The sequence below is a fragment of the Pagrus pagrus genome (assembly GCF_965226575.1).
Source record: "Pagrus pagrus genome assembly, chromosome: 7".
Lineage (NCBI taxonomy): Eukaryota > Metazoa > Chordata > Actinopteri > Spariformes > Sparidae > Pagrus > Pagrus pagrus.
Genome location: NC_140191.1, coordinates 22,219,023 through 22,239,443, shown reverse-complemented (window position 1 = coordinate 22,239,443; position 20,421 = coordinate 22,219,023). Strand labels below are relative to the sequence as shown.

General features: G+C 41.9%; 1 protein-coding gene across 1 annotated transcript in view; it reads left to right on the top strand.

Moving 5' to 3' along the window:
* Positions 1-20,421, top strand: part of LOC311260371 (RNA-binding motif, single-stranded-interacting protein 3-like) — a 133,690-nt gene that overhangs the window by 25,051 nt on the left and 88,218 nt on the right. The window contains exon 2 of the mRNA XM_084358111.1: positions 12,897-13,090. Within this exon, the coding sequence (XP_084214237.1) occupies positions 12,897-13,090 (194 nt within the window). The remainder of the gene's footprint in view (positions 1-12,896; positions 13,091-20,421) is intronic.

Here is a 20,421-nt window from a genome sequence, read left to right as displayed (position 1 = left end):
TCATCCAAAAAAATAGATGCAAGCAGTGGCGGTGTAGGGCGGTGTTGCAAGAAAATCTATGGGATCCATAATAACTCGTCTTGGAAAATAAAAGACCGAAATATCATGACTGCTATTGGGAGGATATTCTTAACATTTTAACAGTCTTTAGTTTTACTTATCATTTATAGCTCTACTTAATGTTTCCTGCTAATTATAAAATGTTTGCAAAAACACAATAAAAAGTGACAAGGTGAACATGCATGCTGACGTTAGTGTTGTGTTAGATTACAGACTCACAGAGCTGCTAGCATGGCTGCGGACTCTGAGTCCTGTTATAACTGACAGGTTAATCTAAAGTCTCCATTATGTTTTGATGTGAGTGGTCTGCTCCGTGAGGCTGAAGGGCATTTTTCTCTTAGTTTTCTTGCACTCGTGTGCGTGTTATGGTGCTGTCTTGAAAAGGTGCTGCTTTATTTCAAGGGCTGTATTCTGGTACACGATTTATTGGAACAGCAACATTAACCAATGTGAGGTAATATAAACTAGCAGTGACCCTGCTGTGCTTTTTCAAAACTTCCACCTCTGCAACAGACTTTCACAACACAGAATCTATTCACCAACACCCGATATTAATGCTCAGCAGCCTATTCCAGTTACCATTTCTATTCTGTTGCCTCATATGCCCACATAATTTACTGTATGTCACGACCTGTGATGTTGCTGCGCTTAGAATAGAGACATTTTAAGAGCAGACCCCCCCAACATACAAGCACACACACACACACACACAGACCTGCCAATTGCTATCTTTTCAGTTTCTCATTGTTGCTGTGAGAAGAGGAACCCAACACACAAGTGCACGCACCCACACACACACAGCCTCACACACAGACGCCAGTTCCTATCTTTTCAGCTTCTCATTGTTGCCGTGGTGAAACATTATTCTGTCTGCACACTTATTCTATAGTCTCCATTCTTTGACCTGACGCTATATAAGCATTCTGTCTTATTCTTATGCCCTCTTATTCTGATGGTAATTTGACTGCCTGAAAGGACTGGCAGAGGATTGTTCTGTCTCATTCAACAAAATACGGTAAAAAGTCATTCCTGGGATTAAAAAAAGCTCCGCGGTGGATTTCCAGGGCTCTGTTGTCGTCTCCGCAGTTGCCCGTCGGCCTGCCGTTCATATGCTAATGAGCCAGAGCTTGATTGTTTCCTCATATTTTAATCTCCTGCACGGTGTTGGAGGAGAGGGGGGTGGGCAGCAGATAGGAGGAGTGTGAGGACGAGGAAGAGATGAGACGAGAGGGAAAGCGATGATGGACCGGGAAAAGAAGAGAGGGCAGAGGCTGTGGACAGCTGAGGAACGGAGAGGAGGAGAAAGACAAGCAGGGGAAGTTATGTAGGGGGAGGAGAAGAGCACGATGTTTGACTGGCACAGTGAGGAGATGAAGGGATAAGAGAGGGCAGGATGATATTATTAATATGCAAGGTGGAGACAATAGGATGAAGAGGGAAAGAAGCATTGCTGGATGATAAGCGGCAGGTAGGAATATACAGTTCACCTTATGAGGAGACATCCAAGGTAGTTAGCAGTGACAAAGAACTGGAGCTACCGCTGTAAAAACCCTGCAATACTCAACACTGCTTCATTTTAAACTTTGAGGGGGAGTCACTAAAGAGCAACGAGACCTCCCCACTTTCCCCTCTTATATAGGTCTGTGTAAAACCAATCACAAGCCCCGTCTGCCGTTGCTCATCATGCATACTGCAGGCTGGAAACACTGACCAAAGGGCAATGAGAGGAGGAGCGAGAGAGACTTTCTTGAATAAACTAACGTGTCATTTGCATAAATATACATAATAAAAGAGCTTTGTGCAAAGCTCCTCTTCAATATGCATGTTTTTTTCCCTTTTTGTAACTTGCATGCTAGAGGTCATGCAATTAAGAAGAGAGAACGTAGCATATGAGGTTTTTTTTTGGTGTATACTCAGAGAGGACAAGGGAAAATCTGCAGGGTGGGTTTTTGAAGTATAATGCAGTGGAATGATTTTCTTGGACGTCACTCAGGAAGGGTTTTTTCTTTAAGGGAGAGAGAGTACAAGGTCAGCCGTTTTGCTGTAGTTAGATTTGTTAGTTGATTGTCGCAGACAGGGAGGGCAGCACTTATGCAAGAGCATAACTTTGACAAGGACTTGAGCCAATATGTGCGCAGTACATATATTCAACATGAGATATGAGCATTGGCAGACTTATTGTTAGGAAATGTAAGTAAAACCCTCACTTGGGCATAATGCCTGCAAGGACATTAAAACTGCAAAAACTGGAACTGGTTTTATTATCGGGAGGCGTGTGCTGCTACGCTCAGACTTTTTTGGAAGCATTGTTCTTGGCCAGGTAAACTTTGCACGTACCCGGAATTCATCCACAGCATTTATTCCCTCTAAGTTAGTAGCAGCAGTGGGCGCCTATTTTTTGGCACTTGCGCGTTCAGATATGTCAATATTGGAAGATTGTCCAATGCCAACTTTTTCTCGCTTCCTGCAATATTTGTGCATGGCAATATGGATTATATCAGGAAATGATCTTGGTGATGGCAGTTGCAATATGGCTATGGTGTAGTTAGCAAATAAAACACTTTTACACAAGCTTCGAGAAAGACCAAGGTTACTGCTAATGGAGTCACTTGACTTCATCAAAATCAACTCCCCTGCATGAAAGTCGAACATGCAGCGCATATAAACATATATGTCGCCGTCTCACGTCGCACGACAGCCTTCAACTACCAAGCAGAGTAGCAATGTGCTATTGATTCACCTCACACACAAACATGCACATGAGCCCTCACCTCACACAAACAAGCAGCTGCAGCCTTGTGCCATCTAGAGATTCTGCGTGTTGCTTATTTTTTATATGACATGCAAGGTTCTCAGCAAGAAATGATAGTGAAACAGATATGTTGGTAGTCATATTGACATCATACCAGCAATATTACATGTTTCACTACAGTTATATGTATGCTTTTATCTGTAGAATATGTCATAGACAATTTTTTTAACCTCTAGCGCTGCACGACACTAGTGCCACAGAAGCAACGCTGTTGAGCCGCAGCAGTTAAAGAAGATGTTTGATTTTGCCGACATATTTGGTGCTAAGCAGTGTTACCAGTCCAGAACATAGACAGCAATGAGGTCCTTTTCCACTCATTTCCAGTTATAAAAATGTTTTTGTTTGCCTGTTGCGGTGTGGCCTCGTCTCCTTCACCACAGTAGCTATTGCCACTCATGCTCGCCCCGATTTTGTTGGGTTAATGGTGTTACTGGTGCGTGTATCCCCTCCTGTACAAATGAGACTTTGGTAACACTTCATTTTACAGGTCTGGAAAATGTCATGGTTTGTAGGTGGTAATTACCCAGCAACTTTTTGAACTTTCTTTGAAATTACACCCAAATTACCACAAGAGTTATCTTAAAAATGACACCAGTATTATTTAACAGTAATATTCTGCTTTCCCAGAAACTTCTGCTGATCATGTCATTTTAATTTCCAACTAGTTTCTTGCTAACGTCCCCTCAGCAGCACACTAAACTGAAGTGAGTTGTTGCTGCTTGATTTCCAATAGTTTCTGCTCAACTTCTGCCGGTCAGTAAACTGAAGTGCATTTTTTAACCATTTACATTCTCAGCAATTTTAACAGTCAACAGTCAACAATCAGGCTCTCTCTGGTTTTACAGTTGACTGACTTTGATACAAATACATGACGATGAACTGTACCAACAATTTTTTGCAAGTCAAGCTCTATAATGAGAACAAATAAACACACACATACAGAATTCAGGCAAATATAGACACAGTTGTTGCACAAGTACATGTTGGTGGGTATTGTCTTCTTCCCGTAACCCTGCACACAAACACACACACACACACACACAGCCTTGACCCCAAGAACAATAGCCTTGCAGCCTAATGCAGATTCAAATCAGTCTCAAGCTAAACAGTTTGTCTGTAAAGTCACACACAGTCTGAACCTCCCCTCTCTCTGACCTTTTGAAAAAAAAGCCACAAGAATTTGCTGAGAGTTCAGCAACTCACCGCAGTCTCTCCATCATCTCCTTATCTCCCACCAGGTCATTCAGCACCAAGCCCAAACTGGATGTCCTCCTGGGATGTTTGTGTAACTTGTTTATGACAGCCCAAGTGTTGTTGATGCTGTTGTTGCTGATGTTAACAAGAGAGATAGAGAGGTAGACGGCTGGAACACGGTGTTCCGCTGGGAAGCAACCTAGACGACCTGATCTTACGAGGAGAGGTGGGAAGGAGTGGTTTGGGAAGGTGGGCGGGAGAGTGATGAGAGATGAGAGGAAATGAGGGGAGAGGTGAGAGATAAACAAGAGGTCTAGGGAGAATGAAAGTGGAAGTGCATGAAATGTAATGGCGGATGGATGAAGAGGCAGCGTGCGACTGCAAAATAAGAGATCAGCTTTACTGTAAGTGGCTTTAATGCACCGCTAGTGTTAAAATGCAGGAACAAAGGCTTTATTTCAGGAGGAACTGGCAGAATGGCTTTTTATTATGTGAGTCCAGGGAAACATTTTGAAGAAAAAGAGAAGTAATTTTACCAGCAGTATATTTTATGCACGTGTTACAAAAATGTATGTTTGAATACAGTTAAATATACTGCTTTACATTAAGTTATATTGTTCCTCTTAACGTATAAATGTCTGCCTCCTGTTGAATATAACGGAACGAGGTGGCACTCAGCTTCTGGTGCTAAGTGCGCCAAAAGTTTACATTTGAAAAACTCAAGAGAAAAAGTCTCTTTCCAGAATTCCATTTGTGTTTTTTGATTGTGTTTGAAGGGAATAAACTGTCCCCTTAAAGCCACACTAATGTTGTGCTCTCCTGTAGCGATATTCTTCTGATGAGAAATTAAATAGGTCACGCAGACTTTATTCTGAAAGGTCAACTCCCTGCATAACTAATTAAAGTGATCTTTTTTCCACTCTGATTGACCTTACAATGATCTTAAGTCTAAGCTGATGAAAGTTGCAGACACCCTGGTAAAACATGATATGCAGTTATTTCTGTCTTAAAAAACTGAACGCCTGCACGTCCTGACAAACTCATTTAACAGCCTTAAATTACAGTAATTACAGCCGTATTAGCTCAAGGGTATAGTTAAATCTAGTGTTACACTTGTAAAATATACTGGCCGGTGTGGTATGTGTTTGTCCAGCGATAAATAACCCTGATCATAAAGACTGGTGTTTGACATGTATTTTAACTGGAGATTTGTACAGGTCGTTTTTGTAACTGGCGCAAAAAGAGGTCTTTAAATGTCTTTAATTTAACTTAATGAAACATCCAGACACTCTGTATAATTGCCCCAAGTCTTAGCACCCTCAATTATCACTACACTTAAACCTAACCATTTTCTCAAATTCCAAGCTGCTCGTGGAACAAACTGGACTTTGAAAAGATTTTATGACAGACCGCAGGTGTGATTTCCCCTGACATATCATTTCCCTTCCAGAGACTGTATCTCTAGCTTACACATACCTTAACTTGATACTTGGAAACCTATTAGTATCCTGTATTGGACATCATTAGGCTCGTCTCCCAGAAGGCTATTTATACCTGTAGACAACATTAACTGAACTTGGAACGGGCTCCTCTGCTTCCCCAAACAGAAATATGCCATGTTTCCTTCCTTTATCTCCATTATTTAAAACATTTATTGTCTGTGTGGTGATTGTGACACCCTGAGGTTGCATCTTCCAATCAAACAAGGAGTGGACATTTGGCAATCAAGCTAATTTTATAAATTATTCCCAAAAATGATGTGTTGTCGTGTTAGGGTTTCTGACAGAAGCAGTGGCCAGGGCTTAATTTAGCAGCTGCTTGTGTAATCTCTTAACGGGGATGTTATATTGGGAGCCATGTTTCCATTCCGATGTATTCATAAGCTCTTCCTTAAACCCTTCCGCTGCTGTGTTTAGAGGCACGGAGAGTAAGAGAGAATCTCAGCGCTGGACCCAAAAATAGCCCGCATTCTTTCCTCTGTGTTTCAGGAAGCATCAGAAGAGGCCGGAACAACCCGCTCTCCCATGTCCTGTCCTTTTTCCCCCTTTTCCTTTCCCACTCATTTCTCCTCATCAGCTTTCCCTCTGTCGCCATCTCTATACTTTCTTCCGCCTCTCTCCTGCCTCTTTATCCATTCCTTCCTACCTTTTACCGAATTCACACCTCTCTAGGACTGGGTACCTCCTCTACTTTCCATCCTTTCTACCATCACTTTCCAGCCCTCCTTCTGTAATGGACTTGGACTGAATACAGCTCATTAATATCTTTACATACACGCTTACATAAGTGTTTGCATCATGTTAAATGCACATTGCCAGGGATGAGCCCTGTTGAATGTGGAAGGTAGTTATAGCAGCAAATGAATGGAGTAATTGTTGGCTGTAACTATAATCTCACAAGCCATGTTTCTGTCTCACACTTGGTTTAAGTTTCTCTGTCTGTCTTGTATTTGTTGCTGAAACAAATATCACTGTGCGTAGATACAATGGCACCACACTGACACACACACAGAGCCTCAGTATGCAATAATGAAAATCGCTTTAGCTGAAAATAGCAGAGGAAACCTGACCTTAGCAAGGTCGCTGTACTTTTTACCGGAACACTGGAAAGAACTGAGCTGTGGTTGTGTGTATGAGTGTGTGCGGGGGGTTAGTTGAAACCCATTTGCAGTGCTTTCCAGGAGCTACTCATTGTTTGGAAAGAAGAGAAGTCTTTAGGGACACGAGGGCTATATATAGACTGTACTTGCAAGTGTGTCTGCATGCATGTGAGCTCAGTTGCAGTCGTCTGAGTGTTTAGTGTGTGTTTTGTGTCCTTTCTTTGCCCCGAAGAAAGTAGTAGATGGATAGGAAGAAGGTAAACAGATCGGGCTACACGATGGACGGATCGTAGATGGTAGAGAAGGTGCATCAGAGTCTATAATGGACACATTTCTGAAAAAACAAAACAAAAACGACAACGACGGCAATGAGGGGCAAAGCAAAACTGCCCAAATTGTTTGTGTCAGGTTCAACTGTGTTGAACACGCGAGTTGTCATCTTTGTCCAATAGCAAGCCACTTTTACAATTATAATCAACCCCCATCACCAAAGAGGAATGGTTTGCAGACAGTTATAGACAAGAGTTGATGGTACTAATGCATTTTCGTTATACACTGCATGAACTTGTCCTGTTATAGCCCTTTTTGAGCCAACAAGTCCTGGTTCTGGGCCGGTGCTAGTGCTGGTTTGGACCTTTTAAGAACTGGTTGGCTTTTCCACAGGCATGAGAGTCACATCATTCAGTCACTGTATATGTCCCAGCATTGCTAGGAACAACTGTGGCAGTAAACATCGACTCTTTACACCTGTTGCTCCTGGCTTTGCATGCCTACATTGGCATCCAAACATGACTGGTCCTTGGACCACTGCTGCTTCGATTCAGCATCCATAGTGAGAATCTTCTGTTTATTCTCCCATGCACGAGTCAGAACATGCTAGTTCTGTGAGCAGTTTTAGTCAGTCCTTAGCCGAGCACCAGAACCACCTTGGTCGAAAAAGGGGTATTAGTGCCCCAGCTAATAAGATTCTTGACTTGGAGCCTGGAGGGTTTTTTTTTCTTCTTTTTTTAACCTTCTCATTTATTTTTTATTGAACAAAAGGAAGCCAAGTGAGTAAACAGCCCAGTACAGAGAAAACAGGAAGCAGCTCAGAGAGCTAGCATGTTCAAGGTTGAGAGATTATTTGTTGGATTCAATAATATTATCCATCTGACAAAAGTGTCTGACTAAGGTGTTGGGCAGCCACAACCCACAAGAACAGCTTCAAAATGTATTAGCACATTAGTTTAAATATGTGTATATGTATATATTTTATGTAGGTTTGTTTCTCTGTTCTCAGCCTTCTTTGCAAATCACTATTCAGTCAAAAATATACTCGTCAGGTAGTCAGGACAATGCACATATATGACACCGTGCAGCAATGTTTTGCGGTGTGTCGCCGTTCACAGGCTCAGCCATGCGTGAAATCTACAAAAACCCAGTGACTGTGTTTGCTTTGTGTGACAGTTTGTGTCGCTGCCTCTGAGCCTTTTTCCCACTGCGAGAGCTGCTCCACTGTACTAAGTGTGTCAACAATACCAGCTGAGAGGCAGCCTTCAGTCCACACACTCCGAGAGCAGAGTAATCCTTAAAAGAGAGAAACCGGGAGGAGGAGAGGAGGCAGGGAGAAATATAGAGCGAGCGAGCGAGCGGGAAGAGGAAGGATAGAGGTGAAAAGAGCAAGAGATTGAGCGATGGTTGAGTCGAATTTGACAGTGAGCGAGAGAGCGAGAAGAGAGGAGAAAGCGTGGTTGCCAAAGAGAGAGAGAGAATTCAATGTTTCAAAGGATTTCCCTATCACAGTCTCTGACACATTACATACACAGCTCACTATCGGCCCGACCCTGACAGCTGCACAAATTGGCTGAAAGAGGTTTCCTGGGCAAGGCCTTTGATCAGGTGTGTGTGTCTGTGTGTGTGTGTGCTGTGTCAGCGAGCGAGAGGAAAGAGAGAGATGTACATTTGTGCATACCTGGACATCTGAGTGTGTGTATGTGCGGGTGGAAAAAGCCTCCTTTGTGCTTCAAATCACGCTGGAATGAGATGAATGCACACAGATAAGACTGACAGCGTGTGTGTGGGTAAACGCTGACAGTCGGGGTATGCTTTTGTGTGTGTATATATTGCATGACCGGCATTGTGTTTGTAAAGCATGCTATGTGTGAAATGTGTCTTATCTGAAGCATGTTATGGCTTTCATTCAGGTGATACTTCTCTTTGAGACGAAGCCTCGGGTATCTTATTTGTATCTGACACTTCCCTTCAAACATGTCGCCATGTTATTTTTCCGAGGTGGTCGGTAAACAAACCCATTGTTAAAAGGCTTGTATCGAATCAGCCCTCAGCGCAGTTCAGGCTTTGAAGCCGTGAGGTTTTCATTATCATGATCACAGACGCCACATGAAAACACACACGCTTCTCCATACATGTCGCACACCGCTGGGCACTGAGCGGCTTCTCTGGAGGAGTTTGGAGTTTCAGCCTTTGCTCAGCGTGTCTGTTTTCTAACAAATGAAAATCTCTTTTTAATAAGAATTCAGCTGCAGAATAGGAGCGATAACCTCTTCTTGCCATTACTTACACTAATTATATGGACACATTGCAATTGTAACGGATCGATGAACTTAAGTAAGTCACAGTTGGGGGCGCTGAGAGGTCAGTCTATATAATGATGTTGGAGTAAACAGTGAGCGACTTTTAATGCTTTTTGTGAAATTTTGAATTGCCAGGACAACTTAAAATAACGGTTGCTCACAAAAATGTAAAACAATTTGAAAACATTTGGCATTACAACTGACAGGAAACATGAACACCAACATACTAAAGGTCAAAGCAACTACAGCAACTGCAGTCGACAACAGCGAGGAGATGAAGAGCCAGAGAAATTCCCCAGAATTCCTTATAAAATCTCTCAGCTTTGTGAGTTGTTGAGTTAGGAGTAAACTGAAACTTTGTGAAATGCTGTCTATGACAAATTGCCTGAATGTCACTTTCAACAAAGACTGCAGTCTGCAGTATACTGTAGTTCATACAATAGGCTGATAAAACAGAGAATTGTCAAGTAACATTAGGCTTCATTATCAAAGAAAGTTTGATATCATGAAGACAATCAATTGACAGTTTTCATAATGCCTTGTATTAGGGCGTGCTGCCAGCACCTCTACTTCTGGTTTCCATGACTTAAGTATAGCCTGACCCTAGCCTGTGTGCGTTTGCATGTATTTGATTAATTTGCTGGATGAAGTCAGGTTGTGTTGCTACAGAGGGTTGGGCCAGGCTCAGCTTACAACCCAGCGTTGTTTTGCTGGACCCCCGTGCGTTGGTACCCCCACATCGTTGATCGACTGCCTCCGTTCAAATGAATAAGAGCGCTGCATGTTTGTACACAGATGACAGAGAGAACCCTGTTGTTGTGCATGCTAGTGACAGTTAGGGCTGCAGCAGATTAATAAATGATGATTCTTCCTAATATGTACTGTTAATCAGTAAATATTTATTGCGACACATAGTTTGGTCTATAACATGTTAGCAAACAGCGAAAGATGCCCATCACAAAATCACACAGCACAAGATTATTTCTTTTTTTTAATGTTTTGTTTTATCACACCAGCTGTTCAAAATTCAAAGATATTCAGGTTGTAATGATATATTTCAAAGAAAAGCATCAAATTCTTACATACACACACTTGAGAAACTGAAACTAACAAAATGTTTTGGCTTGATTAATGGTCTAACAGCATAACTTGATTCTCAACATTGTTGGTTTCCTACCTTTTGATTGACTAATTAATTATTTATTTATTACAACACTTCTAACTAGTGACATTTATGCATGTTTACATTTGTATTGTCAGTAGCTTTCAGATCCAGAGACAATGTTTTCACAGGCAGCAGAGTATTGGCAGATATTTTTGTAAAAAATAGCAAACTGCAAATGTAAGGGACACTTACACGAGACACTCGTAGGATTTGTCACAGCCATTAAAATGAAGAGTTGCCCAGTGTAGGTTTTTTTCATCCCTGTACTTTGTCATGTTATTGTTGCAGTATATCGGCTCATTCTGGGCTGTTAGTGTAAGGCGCTGGCCTGTAAATGACACTGCTCCACAGGCACCATCCCCATTTTACTGCTGCATGTCTGCTGTGCGTGTGTTGAATCCTGTTAGCGCAGTCTGCCAGTTGAGGGAAGTACAGGTAATGGATTAATATCAGAGCTGGCTCCGGCTCCACATTGCTGTGTGGTGACAACCTGTCATTATCGCAAACACCGACTCACACGCACACACTCACACGCGCTTGTTAGCATTTCTGTACAGTGCGCATACATCCCCCGAATACAGCATACATCCGAGCACACATGCTTCTCCTCTCACCTGTCTCTCTCCCTCCCTCCCTCCACTTTCTCACCATGTCTCTCGCACTTGTCATTGTGACACACACTAGAACTGGTGTTGAACCACTTCCCCACAGTCGGACCAGTGCTGAGACCAGATTTCTTTGTCGAGCCAGTGTGGCTGTTTTGCTCCAAACATCAAGGAAGCAGACAGTGTTTGGAACACTGTTGTCATATGAGCCATCTGGCTTGTTTGCTTACTCCAAATTTAACCTAATAATTTGCCTAAGACACGGGGTAGTGAGGGGTGGGCGTGTACTCTGAAAACATCGGTTTCATTAATCTTTGCTCTGCCCTTCCTCCCTGCCAGAAGTGGTCATCTTATTAAGTCATTTAGTCAGCATTGAGCTGTGTAATTGGACAGCGCAGGCTGATAGGAAACGTTTGAGTAAGTTAAGGGCGATAAAGGGCGCAGGCATGGATTAAACACTTGATTGTTGGCCTGGTTTGTGCACCCATAAAGTGATACTTGACATAAAGCTCTTAAAGCACAGTAAATGTGCCCAATGTGGTCTTGTGTTGTTTCAGAAATACTTGACAGTACCTTGAAATAGGAAGATCACTGGTATCAAGACTGAATGTTGTTTGATTCAAGGTGATTTCATTTTATCTTTTTGATCCAAGTCCTCTTGCATAAGAAAACAAGTTTAATGACAGTTTAGGATTCACTTTTAGATGAAATGACCTGTCAAGACGGCTGATGCAGATTTTACTGTATGTGATTCGCAAAATACACACACCAGTGACAAACCACACACTCAGCAGCTTCTGCCCATCAACACTTGGCTCTAACTGGCTCCCACTTTGGGGTCTTTATCACTCTACTGGCATTTAACCCACAGCTGGTTGTTGCGTAGTAACTTTATCTGGCTAACTGTAGTCTGTAGATGTTAATTAACCCAAAGTTGAAATTCCAAAAGCTGAAAGCGTTACAGCAGGTCATACAATGAAACTGGCTAAATTGTCGATAACGCTAACTTAAAATTGGTGAATTTCGTAGCTGCTGCTACAAGCAAAATCCCTATAGGCAATTCTCGCCACTCAGCAGCAATCTTGGCAACACCCCTGTGCATTTATTTCAGGCTACAAAGACCAGGCCCATATCCAAATTATTGTGGAGGGAGCCAAGATATCACAAATCAGACAAGAAACGCTTAAAAAGCTTAAGAACATAGGGTTTAAAATGCTTTTTCCTGCAGGTTATACTTCTTCTACCCATGCCGAAGGTTTCAAGACACCAACTTCTTTCACATTTGAAATGCGAGAGTTTAACATCGATTTTTAATTTCTTTTGATGGGCATTAGTGTGATATCCTTCCCCTCCGTGCTTATTAGAAGTCTGTCTGCAGCTGCACCAAATCAGTTGAAACTGTCGTGAATCTCAACCGTGTGCCTCTGTCAGTGCAACGACACGGTCGGCTGGATACGTTTCCTGTGTCGGCTGATACAAACAGACGATTGGGTGGGATGTGTGTGAAAAAAACGCCATCTCCTGCATCACTGACTTCTCTATTGGAAAATGCTCCTCAGTTGTTTATATCCTCTCTCATAACATCTCTGATACATGTTCTCCGTGGAAAAACTTGGTATCATAATGCACAGTGCTAATTACACACTTCCTGCTTCCTTAATTTGATTTGCTTCCTGTTGAATCGAGATATTGGTGAAGGAAGAGATTATGCAATAGGGTGTGACATAGAGGATGATGTTTTGTGTGATGGTTAGGACTGGCTGGCAGAACTCTTTGTGACATTATTACATTTGTGATTATCATGGCACAGAAAAAGACAAAGAAAGATTTGTTGTCATTGTGTTTGGACCTTTAGTAACCTTTTCCTTTTCTCTCTCTGTCTCTACAGCAGTCCTATGCTCCTCCCCCTCCGCCCATGGCTCCGCCCAGCCCCGGTACCACAGGAGGAGGAGGAGGTGGTGGAGGTGGAGGAGGAGGTGGTCATGGAGGAGGGCTAGTGGAGCAGCTTAGTAAGACCAACCTGTACATCAGAGGCCTGCCGCCGGCCACCACCGACCAGGACCTCATCAAACTCTGCCAGCCGTGAGTCCTATTCTACTCCATTCTGCTCAACTTTATCTGACCCTGCGCCCGCTCTGCAGATGCATCCGTCAGTGCTGCTGAGCTCCATTCACTCCTGCTCTGTTCAGTTCAGCTTGTGGTAATTAGTTTTGCGTGAGTCCAACAGCAGCTTATAATGAGTATCAACAGTTTGCTCTTGACCTCTCTGGCCCTCCCCTGTGCTTCCTCAGAGGAAAAAACACAACCCAGCTGGGCCTAACCCATCCGCTCCCTTCAGCACTTGGGTCATCGACACACACGTGCTGCACAAGGACGGCAACACACACACTACATCCTTTTATCCCTCAGCTTAGGACATTGACCCTCAATCTTTTCCAGATCTGCCAACCGTTTGAGGCATGACAATAAAAATAATAAAATCTGTCTGAACAGAAATGTGATTTTCTCTTAAAAACTTCATTTAACCCAGGAAAAAACTTTCCTTGAAGTAGGTTGTCACGTTGATACTCACAAAGTCTCTCTGCTTAAACAGCCTGGGTAAAAACTTCTAAATGTAATAAGACTATTTTTTGTGCTTAGCAGCAGACGTAACTCGAGAGTGGGCCTATTAGCATGCTAACAAATGAATCAATGGGCCAGAATGAGGTTTCTAAACAAACAATGCCATCAGCCCATGAGCCACCAGTTGAGTATGTCTGCTCTAAACATTTCAAGAAACGCCATATTAGAACTGATCTGGAGGATTGTTGTTGGAGCTAATGAAGACAATGCACTCATTGTTCACCACCAGCTATGTTACGGTTGATTGGATGCAAATTTAAAGCAATTTCTTTAATTGAAAGGCAGCCATCTTAACAATGGGTTATCGGTTAATCCTTTACAATATATGAAATATGCTACATTTTTTTCCATTAGAAAACTGTTTTGGCCACTGATATGAGCTATGGTGGGTACAATATCAGAATAGGCTACATTGTGAGTAAAAAGCAGAGATAAATAACACAAAATTCAAGAACTGGCGCAACAAAATACAACCCATATTGAGGCTCCAAAATGGCTAAAATGTAATAATGTTAGTTTGTATCAAATGTCTTTTTAAACTACAAATAACTCATACTGATATTTTATTTAAGTATGTGTTTGTAATTTGTAACAAGATACTTTTTGTCTCCACTTCTGATTGTTGGTTTGCACATTTTTGATGCCCTAGTTTAAACAAATTCTGATCCAGTGTTTATTTTCACCCACTGTGCATCAATCGTCACACACAGTTTGTGTTGTAAATTTCCCATTGCCCTCTTCTAATTGAAAAGATTGAAAGTTAATTTTTAACTTTGGAAACGGTATTTGACAAAAACAGTCTCACAACAAGATCCAACAGATGTTTTGTTGTGGTGCTTTCAATCGTTTAACTCAATCGTCCTTGGCAGATGGAGGTAATAGAATAAAATAAGACTGAAAAGATAAAAATGTTAGAAATAGAAAAGTCTCATAGTTGTTCCTCTGATGAATTGTTTTATATTATTTTAAGTGATCACACTGGATACAAACGGGATATTGACAAGTTGGTATGTTTACAAAATGAAACTCAATGAGACTTTTAACCAAAACTATGAGCAATGCAGTGTTTACACATCTTACCAAACTGGATTGATTTTATTCACTTTAGACACTCAGCTCGGATAGGAATTGCAGGTAAAAATACTTCATTGACACCTTTTAATAACATTCCTAGTAGCTGTGTGGAAACCATTTTTACACCAAAGGGTGTGAGCAGATCAGTGCCAATGACGCATTTCCGCTAACATGCTGATATGACACTAGAAGAAGAGCTTACTCCCACAGTAATACAGCTGAGCGTATCTCTTCTCGTTCGAATGATGTGGCTGTCCTGATGATTCCTTAACTGTCGTAACTTCATCCTGTTCTCGTCCTCGATGCTAAAAGCCAAACCTACATTTCATGGTCAATTGTCCCCATGTGAGCAAACAGAGTCAACACAGACACGTTTGTAATGCAAACGATAAAGCAGCTCTCCCAGAGAGGCTCTTGTTTGCCTACAGCTATTACCTGCTGTTATCAAATGTATGTGGAGGATGATATGTGGAGCTCAATAGTCCGCGGGAAATGGCCTTAAATGATCGCATAAACATCTCTAATTGATCTAATGGTTTTTCAGTTAAAGAAAAAGGCAGAGGAGAAGAAACTGTGTAGACTATCACACACACACACACACACATATATATACTCACCATACCTTGCCCTTCTGCGTGTCAGCTGCAGTTCAAGCCCGTTGTATTTCAGCTCAGCCCTTGAGGCGTTCTGGAGAAACAGGGTGAAAAATGGGGGCCAATAAAAGTTTCATTAGAGGCCCAGTCAGTGTGCCAAGTGGCCAGTAACATTTAGGAAAGGTCAGCTGGGGAGAGAGGGGGGAGCTGTGTGTGCTGTTGGGCAGCAGTCTTAGCCTTGGGTTCCCAAATCTCTCCGGCTTTCGGAAATAGACTGAGTGGCAGTTTCCTGTCACTCACTGACACGACATAGATGCATGTGCGCGCACAAACACACACAAACAGGCATCTCATTCATGCACACAGTGACAATGAATAACGGAAGGACAGTCCCTCGACACTGACACACACGCACGCACACACACATATGCACACACTCTTTCAAATCAATGTCATCCTCATCTTTATTGTTACCAAGCGTGGCTTTTTTTGTGTGTGCCAGCCCGCCCACCAGCACCGTCCTCTCCCTTCCCATTCTGTCATACTCCTCATTTCCTCTCTCCATCCTTCTCTCTCTCTGCCCGCCCAACCCCTCCCTCCCTCCATCCATCCCTCACCCCTCGCTCCCTCTCTTTTTCTGTCTCTGTGCCAGTTCTCAGAGTGTCAGTGAAAAGTGCTGTTGTCAGCTGACATTTCCAATCACTCCCCCGGTCGCCCAAACTATGGACACACTTTTAACGTCTGGGGACAGAGCAGAACGTGAGCGGAATCTAAAGCAGAGCACAAGGGCAATTTCTCTCCCTCTCTCTCTCTCTCTCTCTCACACTTGTTGTCTTTCTGTCTCTCTGTCACGCTTCCCACAGATTCACTTCTCTATCTATCTATCTATCTATCTATCTATCTGTCCATCCACCCATCCACCCACGCATCCACCTGGTTAAATGAGGGGGACAGATGACCATTAACCACTCAAAGCCACTTCTGAGAAATCACTGTAGAAGAATATGAAACACTGAATGAGTTCACGATTGCTCATTAATCAGCAGCAGCTGAGTTACAATTTCTAAAATCATTCTAAAATAAATCTCAATATGTCTCATTTAAATTTGAAAAGCTTTGCCCGAGTGTGCTTGATGTTTTGGCAGCAGCTGATTGATATGAAACCTGAATTCCCCACGTAGCTTTCTGTCCACCTTTCATCGTCTTACTGTTTAATGGACAAGAATGTCTTTGAGTGATACTGCTTCAGCCTTTTGCTTGCATTAATATTGATGGTAGGTGTCTGCTTTTTCTATGGAATAAAAGTTTACTCAGAATGATAGTTTACTTTATTGACGTCCTCAGAAAATATGAGGATGGAAAATCAGTATTAGCCAACGGGCAAATGAAGAGAAAGCAACCAATCATATCACTGCTGTAAACAGTGAAGTGTGGCAGTGTAATACTGTGCTGTACTTAAACAGCTAGAATAAATACTTTTTATTCTATCTTAGTCTGGTCATTATGTCAGTGACAAAACCAGTTTCACAGTTTGAAACAGTAGCTATACAATACAGTCTCAACTCAAGTTCTATCTAGTAGCTGTTGTGGAGCTTTTGATCATATCACATGATCATCATCAGCAGGTGTAGTTGGCCCATTGTCACGGTATTATAGATGTGAATACATTTCCATTTTTGTGAACTCTTTAAAATAACATTTTAAAAAACGGGCAAAAACTCATTTTAAGTATGGGAAAACATGATTGAAAGGCCTGACACACCTCCACAGGCAGGTAGTCTTGTTTGTGCCCAGGACAAGATGATTTCCAAAGGCCCCCTGGCACATTACTTTAATGGTTTGGGATTATTTTAAGTCCCTTTTGGGCCCTCCCATGACCCAGGGCCCGGGACAAATGACCTGATGCTCCCCTCTGTTGACACCCCTGCTCATGGGTGGTTTCACTTAGACCTATGCTCCGGTGAACTAAGCTATTCTGGGAATCATCCGACTTAATTCACTAAATAGAATGCTAAAATCTCTGACATTGGCTGGTGCAACAAATAATTTGTCCTGAGCAGAGTGCTAATCATCCAAAATAAGAGATGTCACCTGTGTAGGTGTACCACAGATGTGTCATTATTGATGTTCTCTACTGCTCTGATTATGTAGGATGTTACGAGGAATGTACCCCACTAGAGGAATGAACTGCAGATCAGCAGGGTAAAGCTGCCAGTGTGCCTATCAGAAGTGCTTGTTAGGTGGTCTGATAACTTAAGAAACCTCCTTCCTCGAAAACCTTCCCAATGTAAGAATTAGGGAGGCCTGTATTCAGCAATTTCTGTAACTTTCTGAATCTGATGAGCCAACATTAAAACCTGCTTCAAACACTGACCAGCTGTTTGGAGGTGAGGAGGGTTTGAAGTTCTCACTCTAGCTCCCTTTTTTCATCTGTTACTTTTTTTCCTGTCACCTTTTTTGCTTACGGCCAAGTGCATCACTGTGAATGCCTTCCAGGAGAGACTGTCAAAAAGCATGCTCCCTTCTCCCCATTTGAACCAGTACTGAGAGTTCCCCCTCTGGCTTTTCATGCCTCAATCGAGTGTAGCTGTGAGCTATAAACACTATTACCTGCCAATGTGGACAGACAATATGCCTTATGAATGTTCTTTTCCAGCATCGCCTGGCTCTTAGGGTCAACAGACATGTTCCTTTGTCACGCGTAATTTCACTGTAATTATATTGATAAAAAGATCTTATATTTAGGATCCTAAACAGGGAAGGTATTGAGCTCTCTGAGGAGTTATGGCCAAGGATGTAGTGGAGATTAAACTCATCTCAACTCAATTTACCCACCATTGTATTTGAAATAGAGCAATGCCCAGCTGTTTGGTCCGACATAAATCTTTATGGCAATAGTTCACACTCTCCCCTATAGTGTTATCAGATTGAAGGAAAATAAGGAGAAGAAGAGAAAATAAATGCATCAACTAAACTAAAAGCCCTTTTAGGGGTCCTGTGTTGCAAATGTTGCATCTGCTATAAACAAAGGCTGTCCTGAATACAACTTTTAGGGCTCTGCAACACTGGTAGTGATCAACAGCAAATATTTGAAGAATATCTGAAAATAGCACTTTTTGTGACAACAGCTATTTTGCAGTTCACCTTTGTTAAAAGTCTACATTTAGCAAAAAAAAAAAGCAAAGAATACAAAAATCCCCAAATTAAAAACCAAATGATTATCCCAATAGTGGAATATTCTGGTCCAGCTCCACTATAAACACTGTGATACTTGCATTGGACAGCTTCAGTTTAGCTATGTATGTTGTATTTTTCCCTATCAAGTAAACCATCTATAATTGAATAATAATGCTTTTTTTTTTCCAGAAATATAAATGACCACGACTCTGTAGTCAGACAGTAGTTTATCCCCTTTATAACCCTCCTGCTACAGTACCAACTCCTGAAAGCACCACTTAGCCAGAGTGCCTTGCAGCTACTGATTTAAACTTCATGGAAAACCCTTTTGGCGGATAAACTTAATGTTTCAGTAACGTCGAGCCATCTTCTGAATTCACAGCACATTGCCTTTTCATCATGGAAACACTTCATTTCTGGCGCCTGAGCATGTTAAACTACATATGGGGAATGAATTCGAAGAAACTTCTGAAGCACTCCACTCTCTCGGTCGTCCCTCTGTGTTCATCTGTGTCTAACTGGCAGAGATGAGGAAAATGAGGGAAATGCAAGAGACAAGACAGCTGTATTGGATCCCCAATTAGGAGATACCACACACAGAGATCAACCTGCGTACACTCAAGCAGGTACTCGAACACATACACAGCCTCAGGGCACACGCATTGCTTACACAGAACGTGCACATGTATGTGATGTACGTATATACACTCACAAACATCCTGGAGAGATATACATGTATAGATGATGCGTGTCTAGGGGATGGGTGCTGGTTTGGCAACATGGCTCAGTCGACATCAAACGGTGAGCATCTACAGGCTGACGGTGTTCCTCAAGGAAATGAAAACACAGATCTGATGCTTTGAGGGCCCTCTGAGGACTGTCATTAACACTTCACACACATAGCCAGGGTGCACACAGATTTTGTCAAGCCAGCCAAAAATTGAGTTTCATATTGACATTCCTTAAATCTTGACAGTCCGGACCGTCACTTTCCCTGGTCTTACTGTTCTCTGTGTATCGGGGGGAAAAAAAAATCAGAAATTTGGCTTTGGAACGAATCTGAGAGTTTCTGTGTGTTGAAGAAGACACATAAATTGTCCTTAAAGGATTGTCATAGTGAAAGTCAGTTTGTCAGGTGAACCCTTTCACCAGCACAAACCTGACAGGTGCTGTAGAAAAGCCATCTTCTCTGGCTTAGTGCTGTGTTGTTGAGCTTTGTAGGATTTCTGTGCAGCCAAATAAAATAGAGAATCCAAGGCTAGCCAGCTACTCCTTTTTGGCAGTTTTATGTCCTAATGTAGATACAACTCCAACTCCCAAAAAGTTGGAAAGCTGTTCAAAGTGTTCCCAAGCCCACGCAGTAATATCCTTTACACAATCATGTGTTTCACAAAGTGGTGAACCTCTCCCCATCCTTGCTTTTGAACTGCTGAGCCTTTAGTGGATGCTTCTTTCATGATACTATCACCTGTTACCAATGAACCTGTTTACCTGTGGAACGTTACAAACCATTACACAACGTTCAACAATTGAGAATAAGCATTTACAAAAATAAATGAAGTTGATGTGGGAAAATATTAAATATATTGTCTTTGTACTGTCTGAAATTGAGTATATGTCAACAAGGATAAGCAAATTCTCTCATTCTGTTTTATTTGTCTCACACAGCGTCCAGCTTTTATAGAATCAGGGTTGTACAAGAGTTGGCTAAAGTCACAAACTATAGGAATTTGGATTTTTATTCCAAAGCCTGAAAACAAACAACACAGGAAGTTTGAAATCACCTTATTATTACTCAAAGCAGTTATAATTATACAGTTATGCAGTGGTGGAAAGAGTATTGAAAAGTTACATTCCTGAAATATTACTCAATTACAAGTAAAAATACTGGTATTAGAATAATAAATAAAGGGCAAAGTATTTTTCTCAAACGCTGTTGAGAGTATT